The 12,300-nt window shown below is 28.3% G+C and overlaps 3 protein-coding genes and 1 long non-coding RNA gene across 5 annotated transcripts in view; 1 reads left to right on the forward strand and 3 right to left on the reverse strand.

Moving 5' to 3' along the window:
* The window catches only part of LOC105145156 (uncharacterized), a 29,504-nt gene extending 28,799 nt beyond the window's left edge, over nucleotides 1-705 (reverse strand). Inside the window, exon 1 of the mRNA XM_087405181.1 lies at nucleotides 587-705. Coding sequence (XP_087261307.1) covers nucleotides 587-634 — 48 coding nt within the window. The 5' untranslated portion in view covers nucleotides 635-705. The remainder of the gene's footprint in view (nucleotides 1-586) is intronic.
* A 2,569-nt stretch (nucleotides 706-3,274) lies between these two features.
* Nucleotides 3,275-6,382, reverse strand: LOC147909873 (uncharacterized). The gene is made up of 4 exons (XR_015544779.1): nucleotides 6,293-6,382; nucleotides 4,342-4,571; nucleotides 3,673-3,868; nucleotides 3,275-3,360 (listed from the first exon to the last, which is right to left on the reverse strand). It is a non-coding gene; the product is annotated as an uncharacterized LOC147909873 (long non-coding RNA).
* On the forward strand, nucleotides 3,658-6,835 carry LOC105145157 (uncharacterized). Of its 2 annotated transcripts, none has more exons than XM_011054552.2 (3): nucleotides 3,658-3,796; nucleotides 4,370-5,300; nucleotides 5,445-6,835. In XM_011054552.2, the coding sequence occupies exons 1-3, from the start codon at nucleotides 3,677-3,679 to the stop codon at nucleotides 6,608-6,610; spliced, it is 2,217 nt and encodes a 738-aa protein (XP_011052854.1). In that variant the 5' UTR covers nucleotides 3,658-3,676; the 3' UTR covers nucleotides 6,611-6,835. The 2 variants fall into 2 exon arrangements, with proteins under 2 accessions (XP_011052854.1, XP_087261412.1); XM_087405286.1 differs by having other exon boundaries at nucleotides 3,664-3,796; nucleotides 3,959-5,300.
* Nucleotides 6,836-6,907: 72 nt separating this feature from the next.
* Nucleotides 6,908-8,413, reverse strand: mRpL13 (mitochondrial ribosomal protein L13). The gene is made up of 4 exons (XM_011054555.2): nucleotides 8,214-8,413; nucleotides 7,934-8,057; nucleotides 7,299-7,453; nucleotides 6,908-7,202 (listed from the first exon to the last, which is right to left on the reverse strand). Exons 1-4 carry the CDS (start codon nucleotides 8,235-8,237, stop codon nucleotides 6,969-6,971), a joined length of 537 nt encoding a protein of 178 aa, XP_011052857.1. The 5' UTR covers nucleotides 8,238-8,413; the 3' UTR covers nucleotides 6,908-6,968.
* Nucleotides 8,414-12,300: the final 3,887 nt, after the last annotated feature.

The raw sequence follows: 12,300 nt of genomic DNA on the forward strand, positions 1-12,300 counted from the left end.
TTTTCGCTCTTTACTATACGCTTCCACAATGTGACTATGTTGACTACCTATATATATTATATGCCATGATAGAATATGGATACTCGCATTATTATAACAAACCATTTATATACCACATACCTACTCACAATGAGTAATATATATCAAATTCATGTATAAACTTATATAAATATAAGTTAAAATTCACATTAAAATTTAATCAATTCCGTTTCTATTCAGAAATAAAATTAAAGGAAGACAGGAAATCAGTTAAATAACACTACAAATATCAATTAATCTAAATATTTAGCATTAGTATAATATTGATTTCATTATCAATCAGTCTGTTCTCATAAATATTAATCAAAATTATAAGTTGTTTCCTGTATTTTTCTAAAGATAAGATTGAAAAGAAGACAGAGTCATAAAGATTAATTAAAAATGATTCTTCTTAATTGCTTTTACAAAAGAAACAAAGTAATTATAACAGATAAATCTTATTTAATGTTGACAAATATTTCAACGTTTACAGAAGTTTTAATTAAACATTTTTTTATTAATATTATAATGAATGTTTATGAGAAAAGTTTGTAGAATTCGCACTCACCGTCACGTCGAGCTTTCTTGACAACGTGAAACTAGCTCGCGGCAACATCACGAGTGAAAACTGAAAATTTATGAATGAACAGTAATACAGCTGGTCGATAGAGCGACACCCCGCATGCCCTCGCACCGACCCACCCTTGGCGTAGTAATCAATATAGTGGAAGTTAGGATGTTGAGGGGTACGGCGGGCGCGCCAAGTCCATTCAGTAGAAGCGGCAGGTCCTGCTATTGATTGCGTGGGCAGCTAAAAGGGATTCCCCCACTTTCGTCCATTCAACGAACCGCAGCAGTCTGTGGGGGTTGCAGGAGTAAGCTAGGGGTGAGAATCCTGGAGAGATGGATAATGTGCATATGTATTTGTATTCGTGTATATGTGTGTATGTGCATCGTCTGCGCACATGTGTACAGTTTGCGCAAGAAATGCCTTCCAATCTTGTTTTAGCATTACGTGTACCTCCTCGGTTATTTCCACGTTCATTGGCCATAGTTAAACGGACCAGCCGGAAATACGCGAGTTTCTCCAATCGCTATACCTGATCCGGTTCGTCTGATTACGACAATGAACATGGAAGCAACCGAAAAGGTAAACGCGATGATCTCGCCAGTGGATCATAAAATTAGGAGGCATTTCTTGCGTGAACTGTACGAGAAAGTGAGAAGTAGTGTAGGCGGAAAATGAAGAAGGGGAAATAACATTTTCTAGGAGAGTTAGCCAGGGCTGGGCATTTTTGGGCGCTATGATTTTCGAGATGGATTCTAGAAAAGTGCAAATACGCACAAACATCTTCAATTTTTTAAATATAATTTTCCTGATTTAATAAGTTTGGATCTAGGTCAGAAATAACTAATTCTTTAGTTTAAAAACAAAATTCAAGGCAAATGTACTATAGTTCGACATATAAAGCATTTTCCAAACAGAATTTGTTTAAATAATTATATTATATATAATTAATATATATAATTAAATAATATTGAAATAACATGAATTATTTCTTTATCCTGGAGGCATTTATTTGAGATGTGTACTCAATTATTGTAATCAATTATTGATTAAATGTGTAATATAATTATAATTAATTTTTTCTATCTTATTTAATACGTCCGTATGCTTATTATGTACTTGTACCTATAATTATACCTATAATTTATTGTAATGAATATCAATTTTATTCTAATTTTATTACAATTTTTACTATATTTCGGAAAAAAATGATTAAATTTTTATGATTGGTTTATGACCATTGTGCAAAATATTTTATTTTCGGTGCCTAGGTATGTACTGTGAGTTACATTAACATATTAGTCGGTTAGTCAAATTATTTTATAAATGTAATATCTTTTCTAGCAGGTATTTATATATTTAGAAAATTAATCGATTGATTACATTTTATAAATGTAATGCCTTCTTTAATAGATTTTACATTTATAAAATAACCATTATCTGACCAATATGTTGATGCAATATGAGGTATGTATGTACATTATGTCCATTAATAATTCGAAGAGTCACAGTAGCAATCTGACTTATCGGCCTGATTTACCCGCCGGGTCGATAAATACATATGATGCATCATTTGTCTTCGTTGTTCATCAAAGAATAAAAAAGGATAAAATGATATCTTATGCGCTTTATGCATAATTCGGATCGCTGTCAATAAACGCGCACACATATTTCGAAAAAGTGTACAACGGAAGAGACTATACATTGACGGTATTCATGTTTATTTCAAGACTGTCTTAAGTAATATTTTAAGACGCTAATACGGTCTAATTGGTTCGTAACTTCTTAAGATGGTCTTGAATATAAGATCTAACTATAACATATAATGAATATCATTATATGTTATAGTTATATGTTATCATTATATATTAAGTATTATGAATATCATTATATGTTATAGTTAGATCTTATATTCAAGCCATTAATAGTAATAAAGAAAATTAAATTATGAGATCGAGAATAACTAATACACGGAGCATATTGATACACTTGAAATTACTGTAAAATAAACAAACGATAATATTGCATAAAAAATAAAATAATATTTTTGCAAAAAACTATTGTGCAATATTATGGTGCAATGTCGAATTAATATCTCTAAATAAAAAAGTTTGCATTAATTATTTTGAATTCTTAAAGTGCTTATACAAAAACATTGAAAAATTTTATCATTATTTTTTCAAGTTAATTTAATTTACAACAAAATAATAAATGAAACTGAATTTAATCACTTAAAACTGTTATTCAAGAAAAATAGAATGTTATAAGCACAACTTTCACATATGCATATAGTTTGTTTAAAGTGTAAATGTTAAGATATTTGTAAAAATGCGGATAATATATTTTTAAAAATTGCTCGCTATAATCACAGGACACTAGCATTACAAGAGATAGAAAACAAAATACAATCAACGATTCATTTGTTTTAATCTCTTTTATTAATTAATTCTTATGTAATTACGGCACGTAATTTGGATATCGTTCATCGTGGTTGCATTGTGAAAAATACGAGGCCTGTTCTTTTTAGTTAAACTTTTGCACTAGTTCATTTCTTGCTTTTCTCTTCAAAAGGAAAAAAGAAAAAGAAGAAGAAAGATGAATTGGTGTAAAAGTTCAACCAAAAAGAACAGGTCTAGGAGTAGAAAGAAGGAAAACAATCTCTCAAGTAGCCGGTCACGAGAAAGTTCGCACTAACGCAGCGCGGCAGTGCATGTTCACATCTGCTCTGCTCACATCGTAGTGTTGTATTGTTTTGTCGTGACAGATTTCCTAACCTGAATAATCGTCAACTTTAACGATTAACATTTCGGTTTGCGGAGCAGACGCTTTTTTTATCAGATTCTTGTAAAACCGTATCGAGTAAGCTTAATTTCATTAATTTTTGAGGGATAAACTAGGATTCGATTGTGTATTGAAATGAGACGAAATTACAAAAGTGATCAAATCAAATTCACTAGAATATTTATAATTTCATTGGTTAACACCTAGTAAATTTACTCACTTTTGTAATTTTCACTCTTTCAAAGATGCATAATCGATATCCTCTGAATAATTACTGCTTATTTTAGTAGCACGTGAAATTGTACCTTTATGGAAACAGAAGAACTTTGTAGTATCAATATTTCTCCATTAGTGGTGAATCCATTCGCTATACAATGGTCACCTGATAATCACATTTCGATAATTACGGAAAAGGGTGTACACGTGCTCGTAAGTTATGTTTTTTCATCATTATTTCACACCACAAAGGAGTTAAAATCTTCCTTAATATTGTATTTATATCTAAAGGAAAATTGAGCGATAAGATCTCGCAATTTAAGCGTTTGATTTATCATATTTATATTGTGATATTTTTTATATTTACATATAAAGTTGATTCTACAATGAGTCGGTAGTTGGAAATCTTAACCAGGGTACTGCAACGAGTTGGTACTAGGACATCCTGAGCGGTCCTAATTTTCTACAGTTAGTCTTATCTTTAAGTCTTAGCTTTAAGAAATTTAAGCTACAAGAAATTGACTAATCATAATCGATTATTTTTGTCACATTTGATCGTGATTGATTAATTTCTTATGATTTGACTTAAAATTTAGATAACTTATTGTAGAAAATCCATTGCTTAAGTAATGATTTATTATAGAAAGCTCATTAGTTGTATAAGTTAACTGTTGGTCAACTTCACTGATAAGATTTAGGATTACCAACTCATTATAAATCAGTATAATTGTCTAAATACAACTTTATAACTTAACAACCTAACTTGGATCCAATATTGTTTTACAGGAGTTACAACCTTCGCCTATGTCGCCAAATCCATTTTTCAAGTTTTCCCGTTCTTTCATATATCATTCAGACACTTTGCCAGCATATGCATTTAAAAGCGAGATAGATTCCTCAATATGGAATATGATACGTGAAGAGATTTATTCACTTCTTATGGATGATGTTATTACACCAAAATTAGATGGAGTAATTGACAAGTTTCCTAAAATAATAAAGGTATCATGGTCCCCTAAAAATTTAATCTCTCCTAGGCAGTGCATATTAGCGATATTAAATTCAGCAGGTGCAGTTGAATTGTTGCATAAAGTTTCTAATAATTGGTATTCCATATGTGATATTTTGTCCCTTCGGCTAAAAATTATAGAAGATGAAATCAAAGCTGGTCTGAATAAATCCAATTTTCATGAGAACCAGAGTGCAAGGATAGTTGAGAGCGTAAAGAAATTACAAGCTTGCTCTATAACATGGAGCAAATTTTTCAAAACAAAAGATACTTCCTTTGCATATTTTTCTGTAGCCTATTGTAATGGCGATATAGTGATTTGGAAGATTCCCAAAATATCAGATTTTACGAAAAACTTACAGCCTATATTTTTCGGATTAATACATTTAGATCATGTATCAAAGGTTAATGTATTATGTTGGATCACTATTAAGATCAATGAACATCTGATTGTTGTTGGATATTTTGATGGTACAATATGTGGTATAAAGTTAACAGATAAGGATAACAGTCTACAAATATCACTTGTACAAAAATATATTGATTCTGACTGTATGGCAGTTAATTATTTATATATAATTCCTCAAGACGAATTAAATATAAAGATTCTTGCTATCAAAGGTTCTTTTGTCTTGGTATTATGCATAAGTATAACAGGAGAATTGAAAAATATGCAATACTTGCATGCACAAGGATTTACCATCACAGGTAAAGATTTTTGAGAATTATATTGCAATCAAATTTTACAAATATATTTTGTTTTTTTTCTATATTACATAAACATTTTTTTATTAATCTTGGAAATATGTTACAATATATTATTTATTGTTATATGTTCAATTATTTTTTCAGGTGTAGTTCCTATTATTGCTCAACAATTCTTAATCTCTACACAGGACAGTCATATTTTCATTATTAATATAGCAAATGATTTAGTTAGTATTAATATTAAAAGTCATCTACCACAGGCACATGTTCAATATTTTGGACTTACTCATTCTCCAAATAAAGTAATATTTGTAAATTTAACTAGTCCAAATATGGTATATGATCATTTGGTGACAAGAGAACCAAGTATAATGCATATATTCACTTTAAAAAGCAAATTTTGTGATCCAGTATCCATTATTAATGATAGTACAAATCTCGGAAATATCTGGGATTGTATGGAAATCTTCAGACTGAAAGCTATCAAGGCAAAAGATCCATGTACAATATTTCGCCCAATGTCGAAGAATCTTGAATCATTATCACTCTACCAACTGCAAGTATCAATGTGGATGACAGTAATAATGAATGTGTGCACAACAAAGAAGCCAATACCAAATATGGATCACATAAGAGAGAGTAAGATAACGGAAGCGCTTCCATTAATTTTTCTACATTCTGCTTGTACATATCTGGAAAAGTTAATGAAGAAGAGTATATTATCAGAGGATCAGACGTTTACAGTGTTTTTATTAAGACGATATTTAGAAATATATAAAGGCATACCATCAGTTGAGGATTCAAAGAACAAAAGTACAAATCAGCGTATTCAAGAAATATTAAACATGACTACGTTCTATTCGAATCAAATTGAAAAGTGTAATCTATGTGGTGAAAGGATAGATGGAATGTGGCATGTCAGAGCGTGTCCGCGTGGTCACAAGCTACCTAGATGTTGCATGACATTATTGCAGATAACTTTGTTGGAGTACCGTGTCTGTCCGATATGCGGCCAAATCTTTCACCCATCCTTAGAAGACATATATGAGGAGCCGCAATGTCAGTTCTGCGATGTACCTATTTTGCGTAATTCGTATGATTTCGATGCAGAAAACTCAGAACTGTACGGAAGGAATTTGTCACTCCCACGAAATGCTGACATCACAATTGAATCAAGAGATCCAGAATCCGAAGAACCACCCGATAAACAAAAACAAAGTAAATGGAATACTTCACAAACGTATTCTGTAATTGTGAATGATAACGATAACGAATCGGATAGAATTATGGAGAAATGGGAGAAATTTTAATATGATATTTGATATTAATTTAATATACACACATATGTATAATATATATAACTATGCTTTGCATTTAATATACACACACATGTATATATAACTAACTTTGCATTTGTATACACAGTTATAATTAGATTTTACATAAGTGTATATTATTACGTAATGATATATTATTCCAGTTCCAAAATTAGAATTTTAATAATAAAATTCTAATTTTGAATCTGAAAGAGCAAATATTTTTAAACTTTACTGACTTATAAGAATTATGAAAGGTTTTGGTATTAATATATACAATATACATATATATATATGTATATATATATATATACTTATTATTTATTATCTATATTATCATATAGTATTAAACTTATTTAAGAATATAATTTTCGGGATATCTTAAAAGTTGTGGGAAGTTATTTACTTCCGTCTGTGGAATACGATTTAGTTGTACAGGGACAGTTCTTAGTTGTTTGATTTGATTACTAATATTTTTCAACATATCTTCAGGTATCTTTTCATCTGGAAATATATGTAATCTTTGCATGGTATGCCTTCGTAGTAAATTCTTCGGTAATGCCCTGTATACAGCTTTTTCTACAATCTGTTCCAATCATACACATGTATATAGTTATGTTATAAAATAGCTAATAATATTTTACATTATTATACATTTTCAATCATGAGTTAAATTAATTACCAAAGTTGGATCCTTATGATGTAATTCCCATGCAAGAGTCCAAGTGGCACCTCCATGATATGTAGTATGATGAAAGTATACACGTTTTCGCCACTCGTCTCCGCGTAAGGCAATTTCCTTGCTGTTTATTACTACTACATGATCGCCGCAATTGCCTAATGAAAATTATTAAGTATATATTAACAGTTATAAGAATATTTTTTTCTTTTTTAATTGTGACTTTTTTATTTAAAAATTTATGCATAATTATCAATTTTATTTAATTTTTATTTAATTCCTTTAAAAGCATTTTTTTGCATCTTATTCTGTGCAAGATTATTACAAAAAAATTGACAGTTTATGAAATACTTCATATATCTATTTTATATAAAAATATGTCAGAAAAAAATAATGTAAATCTTTTGAAGTAAATTAAATATGATTCCATTAATTTCTTCGAAAATATTTTGTCATTACTCATTCCCTTTTGGATTATCTTTGTATAAATCATTTTTTTCTGAAAGGACAAAAATTTTTGAGGAATATATTATATTAATAAATTTAAATTGGTACCGAAATAAATAATTACTTAAATTATATATAAAAGTTCCAGAATAATAAGAAAAAAAAGAAAACTAACGGATACTAATACCCACTTAGTGGATGATATATTGGCTTGTACGTTCCTAAAAGATAATGTTTTATTATTTCAGCACTCTTATATGGATCTTGCCATTTTGCATCATAAACATGCCAAATACGAGCAAATGTACCCCAATGCTGAAAATAAGTCAAAAACAATTGTAAATTAATTAGCTTTTGAGACTACAAAAATAACCAAGCACGTTTGTGACAAATATCTACAAATTATAAGTAACAAGTGTAAAGATTGCAATATTATTATATCAGTATATGGAATATCAGTAAGACACAAACCTGTCCTTGTCGCGCAAGTGACATGATAATTTATTAACAGTAAGCGTTTTTTTATTCACTTTTATAAAACTATTATTGGAAGTAATCTCAATTCGAGGTTAAGAACGCATATAGACTGAATATCAAAGAGAAAACCTGAGAGAGGGCAGCCCAAAACCTGTAACCGCAAAATGCTGCCGCGCACTATCGCTCTCTGAAGAAGTGAATGTTAACTACACAATACCCACCTCTTTGCGGTGCTCCATACGGAAATAGATTATTAATTATATATAAATATGTATATATAATTATATACAATTGTATATAAAATATGTATCTATATGTACATCTATATACAATTATATAAAATTATATATAATTTTATATAATTATATATAAAATTTTTGTCCCGAGATTAAGTGATAAGAAAAAGAATAATAAAATTTTGTAATTATTAAGCACAAACAATGATTATAGAAATAAATATTTAAACGCTTGTAATGGCATCTTTTGTTGAAATACTAATTTGGAAAGTTATTAAAATACATGCAATGTTATATATTTTTCTTCTTATGTGAATAAATACTATTGAGAACTACGGAGCTATACATACTGTCGATTAATGTATTTGGATGCGGTTTTTTGCACATGCACAATAGATTTATTAGAACTATATTAACTTCCAGTATAAATATAAATATTAGCTTTAGAAGAAAAAGCAGCTTTGCAACTGTAAAATTCTTCAAGACGATTCGTTCTTGCCATTGTTTTTTTATGGATCTAAATATATAAATAAACTATATTGAAAAATCTTATAAGAATTTTTCAGCAGTTGCAAAGCTGTTTTCTCTGCTGAATGTAGCTATTATGGTCCTCTTTTTAACTTTAGCAAACTGATATTATTTTAATACGTCGTTATGTTGATGACAAATAACATTAGCTTATTTCTTGAAAATTCTTTCTTTTTCTTTTTTTACTTTTAATACAACACACTATACAAAAAAATCATAAAATACCTTATAATCAATTTACTTCTATACATTTTCCAGATTATGTGGCAAATACAATTCAACTTGTAGAGGCTCTCCACCATTCCCATCGATTATAATCGATGGTCCTCTTTTTTTTTACTTTAGCAAGTTCACATTATTTGTCGTAATTTTGATATCAAAACAATATTGAAGACATCATTTTAACATCAAATAGTGACAAATAACGTAGAACGTCAGCTTGCTATTTCAGTTCTTCCATTTTCCTTTTTTCTTTAACTTTTAAACCAACATACTATACAAAAAAGTTATAAAATATGTTACACTCGAATTATGCATATACGTTTTTCATATAATTTGATAAAAACAAGTTAATTTATAGAGGCCCTCCACCATATTCCCTGCCAGCTGATCGGCGGTCCTCTTTCCTCTACAATATCATAAAATGGGATAATTTTTGTCCAAAATCAGAATAAATTTAGCCCAAATTTTGATAATATAGCATGCAAAATCTGAACATATGACATCTTAACAAGTAATCTTATAAAGAATTGATCGAACTATTGTCTTAAAAAAGTTTTAAAAGTCTTATATCATAATTTTGGACATATGTATTGCATATGTATATTTATAATTTGTATCAAAGTTTCTGGGACGAAGGCTTTTATTCTGTAATTCTTAATGATAGTGTCGACGTTGTTATATTATCGTTGCGTAGTTTTTTCATGTATGAAATCTACTCAATGACAATACATAATGATATTTACAGTTATTGTTCTTAATTGTAAGAATTACAAAATAGGGGCTAAAGTTACTCCATTTTATGATATATTTCTTTACATTTTTATTACTTACATTACTTTTTATACAATTTACTTTATGTTATACATAACATATTACAAAAAATTTACATTATAAAATATTATATAATAAACAACGCGCAAAATTTCATGAAATTACAGAGAAAACATTCCGTATGCATATAATAACACAAAATTCTCACGATCGCGATGTAAAATATGTAGCTATACGTTCAATCGACAAATGATTATTACTAGCATTTATTATTAATTATCAAATATAACTGCAAAATTTGTTTTGCTTTTTTTAATTTATGCGAGCAATCGTGAGCAACCAAAAAGATTGTTAATAAATTTATTTTATATATATATATATATATATACAAGTATATCTTTCAATAAAAAAAGAATATCAATTATTAACAATATATATGCAACTCCTATATTTTACAACATATAAAAGAAATGTGCAACATGCAAAACTTCAATACAAAACAATGATTAGAATGATCTAAGCAATTTCGATACATATAATTTTAAATTCTGCAACGCATCTTCTATAATTATTATTTTTTTATATGATAATAAAAATGTTATTTAACAATTATTAAATATGTTGTAATAGAATCTATGATTCAAATAATATAATGAAATGAATCAAACAATTTAAACGTATAAATACGTACATATAAACGTACGTAAAAATTCTATTTCTCGCTTTATTTTTAACGAAGAGATAACTTTACGAGTCTCTAAAAAATCGTGAGGAAACACTGCGTTATATATATATATATATATATATATATATATATATATCACTGTGTTAAATAGAAAACTAGTCCAACAATGAGACCAGATCTTTCCGAGTAAGATATTGGACAGTATCTGACAGAAAGAAGAATGATCTCCATGGAGAGCGAGCTGTGCTCTGCTTCTCGTCAAGTTTCACGTCATCAACGCGAAAGAAAGTTAAGTGATTCGTTGGAATCACACTAAGAACTCCGTTGCAGAAGGAAACCAATCCCAAATTTTTCGGAAACTGTTCTTATATTAGCGCCCATCTTGGCAACAAATTAACAATTGTTACCCTTTTCCAAATTTTTTACAAATAATGCAAATATTATGCAATTATCGAATTATCGAATTATTTTAACGATAACTCAATCGATATTAATCACAATTTTATAGTATACACGAGATCAAAATTTGCACGCAAAAAAATATATTCTTTATATTATTACAAAATACAGTATCTTAACAAAATAAAAAAACAAGGATAGAATAATGTTTATCGAAGGATAATTACAAATGATTATATTTCAAGTAATAAAATACATACGTCATTATAATTTATTATATATGTGAGTACAAAAATTTTCAGGTACCAACTGTTCAAGGCGAATCGAATAACAATGAGATTAAAATTTTATTGATTTTTTCATTTTATTTTGATTTTATAATCGAATATTATTGATATGAAATTTATATAAATCTTCTTTTTTCTGTAACAGTTACTCAAATGTAATCAAGTAATTAAATAAGATTATCTAAATAATGTAATATTTAGATAATAAGAGCTATCAAAATCTTATTGATATTGGAGTACCCAATCGATTCGTCTTGAATTTTTAAGTACGCACACTTTTAATTACGTCCATTATATTATTACAATAAATTATTTAAACAAACATGAATCTTTTGATAAAATTTTATCAGACAAATAGAAGCCAAAAATTTCTTGCGTAATATATAGACTGTGTATGTATTTCATTATACAAATTAATCTAAAAAATATTTTAATTAATTAACGATTTAGAATAAAGGAGTGTCCAGTGCCTGAAAACAGTTTCTTAAAAGAAATTAAAGATGAAAATAAAAAAATATATTCATTTGTAATCACATTTTTTCTTAAAGAAATCGCGAAACCGACTATTTAACAAAACTTGTAATTTTAGTTTATTTAATGTAATTCACTTATCTATAAACAATTGTTATCCATGTTCAATTCATTAAATCTTATTATTGTTAAAGCAGTATTAATGTTAATTAATGAAAAAATTTAATGAGAAGAATAAATTCTTGTCTCAGAACATACTATATTTAATTAATTTCGTGATTAGACTTAAAAAAATTATATTGCCGTAGTCGTTAATTTATTGCCGAAGTCACTGCTTTGAGAGAATATAAAAAAAAACCCTTAATTAATTAATCAATTAATTTTAGCCCTGCAACGGCAAAGATTCCCCAGATTCAATGAAGACCAAAATAGGCATCTCGGATGAACGCAAAACTAATGAAAAATAATTTTCCACATTAAAA

This window comes from Acromyrmex echinatior, chromosome 4, assembly GCF_024713525.1.
Source record: "Acromyrmex echinatior isolate Ae372 chromosome 4, ASM2471352v2, whole genome shotgun sequence".
Classification (NCBI taxonomy): Eukaryota; Metazoa; Arthropoda; class Insecta; order Hymenoptera; family Formicidae; genus Acromyrmex; species Acromyrmex echinatior.

Excerpts from the sequence above, each read along its gene's own strand:
- mRpL13 (XM_011054555.2), bottom strand. The coding sequence starts at position 8,237 with ATGTCACTTGCGCGACAAGGACAG. Across the intron at positions 8,058-8,213 it reads CACTTGCGCGACAAGGACAG|CATTGGGGTACATTTGCTCG; the intron begins GTTTGTGTCTTA and ends ACTTATTTTCAG. Across the intron at positions 7,454-7,933 it reads GCCAATATATCATCCACTAA|GCAATTGCGGCGATCATGTA; the intron begins GTGGGTATTAGT and ends AATTTTCATTAG.
- LOC105145157 (XM_011054552.2), top strand. The coding sequence starts at position 3,677 with ATGGAAACAGAAGAACTTTGTAGTATCAATATTTCTCCATTAGTGGTG. Across the intron at positions 3,797-4,369 it reads AAAAGGGTGTACACGTGCTC|GAGTTACAACCTTCGCCTAT; the intron begins GTAAGTTATGTT and ends ATTGTTTTACAG. Across the intron at positions 5,301-5,444 it reads ACAAGGATTTACCATCACAG|GTGTAGTTCCTATTATTGCT; the intron begins GTAAAGATTTTT and ends TTATTTTTTCAG.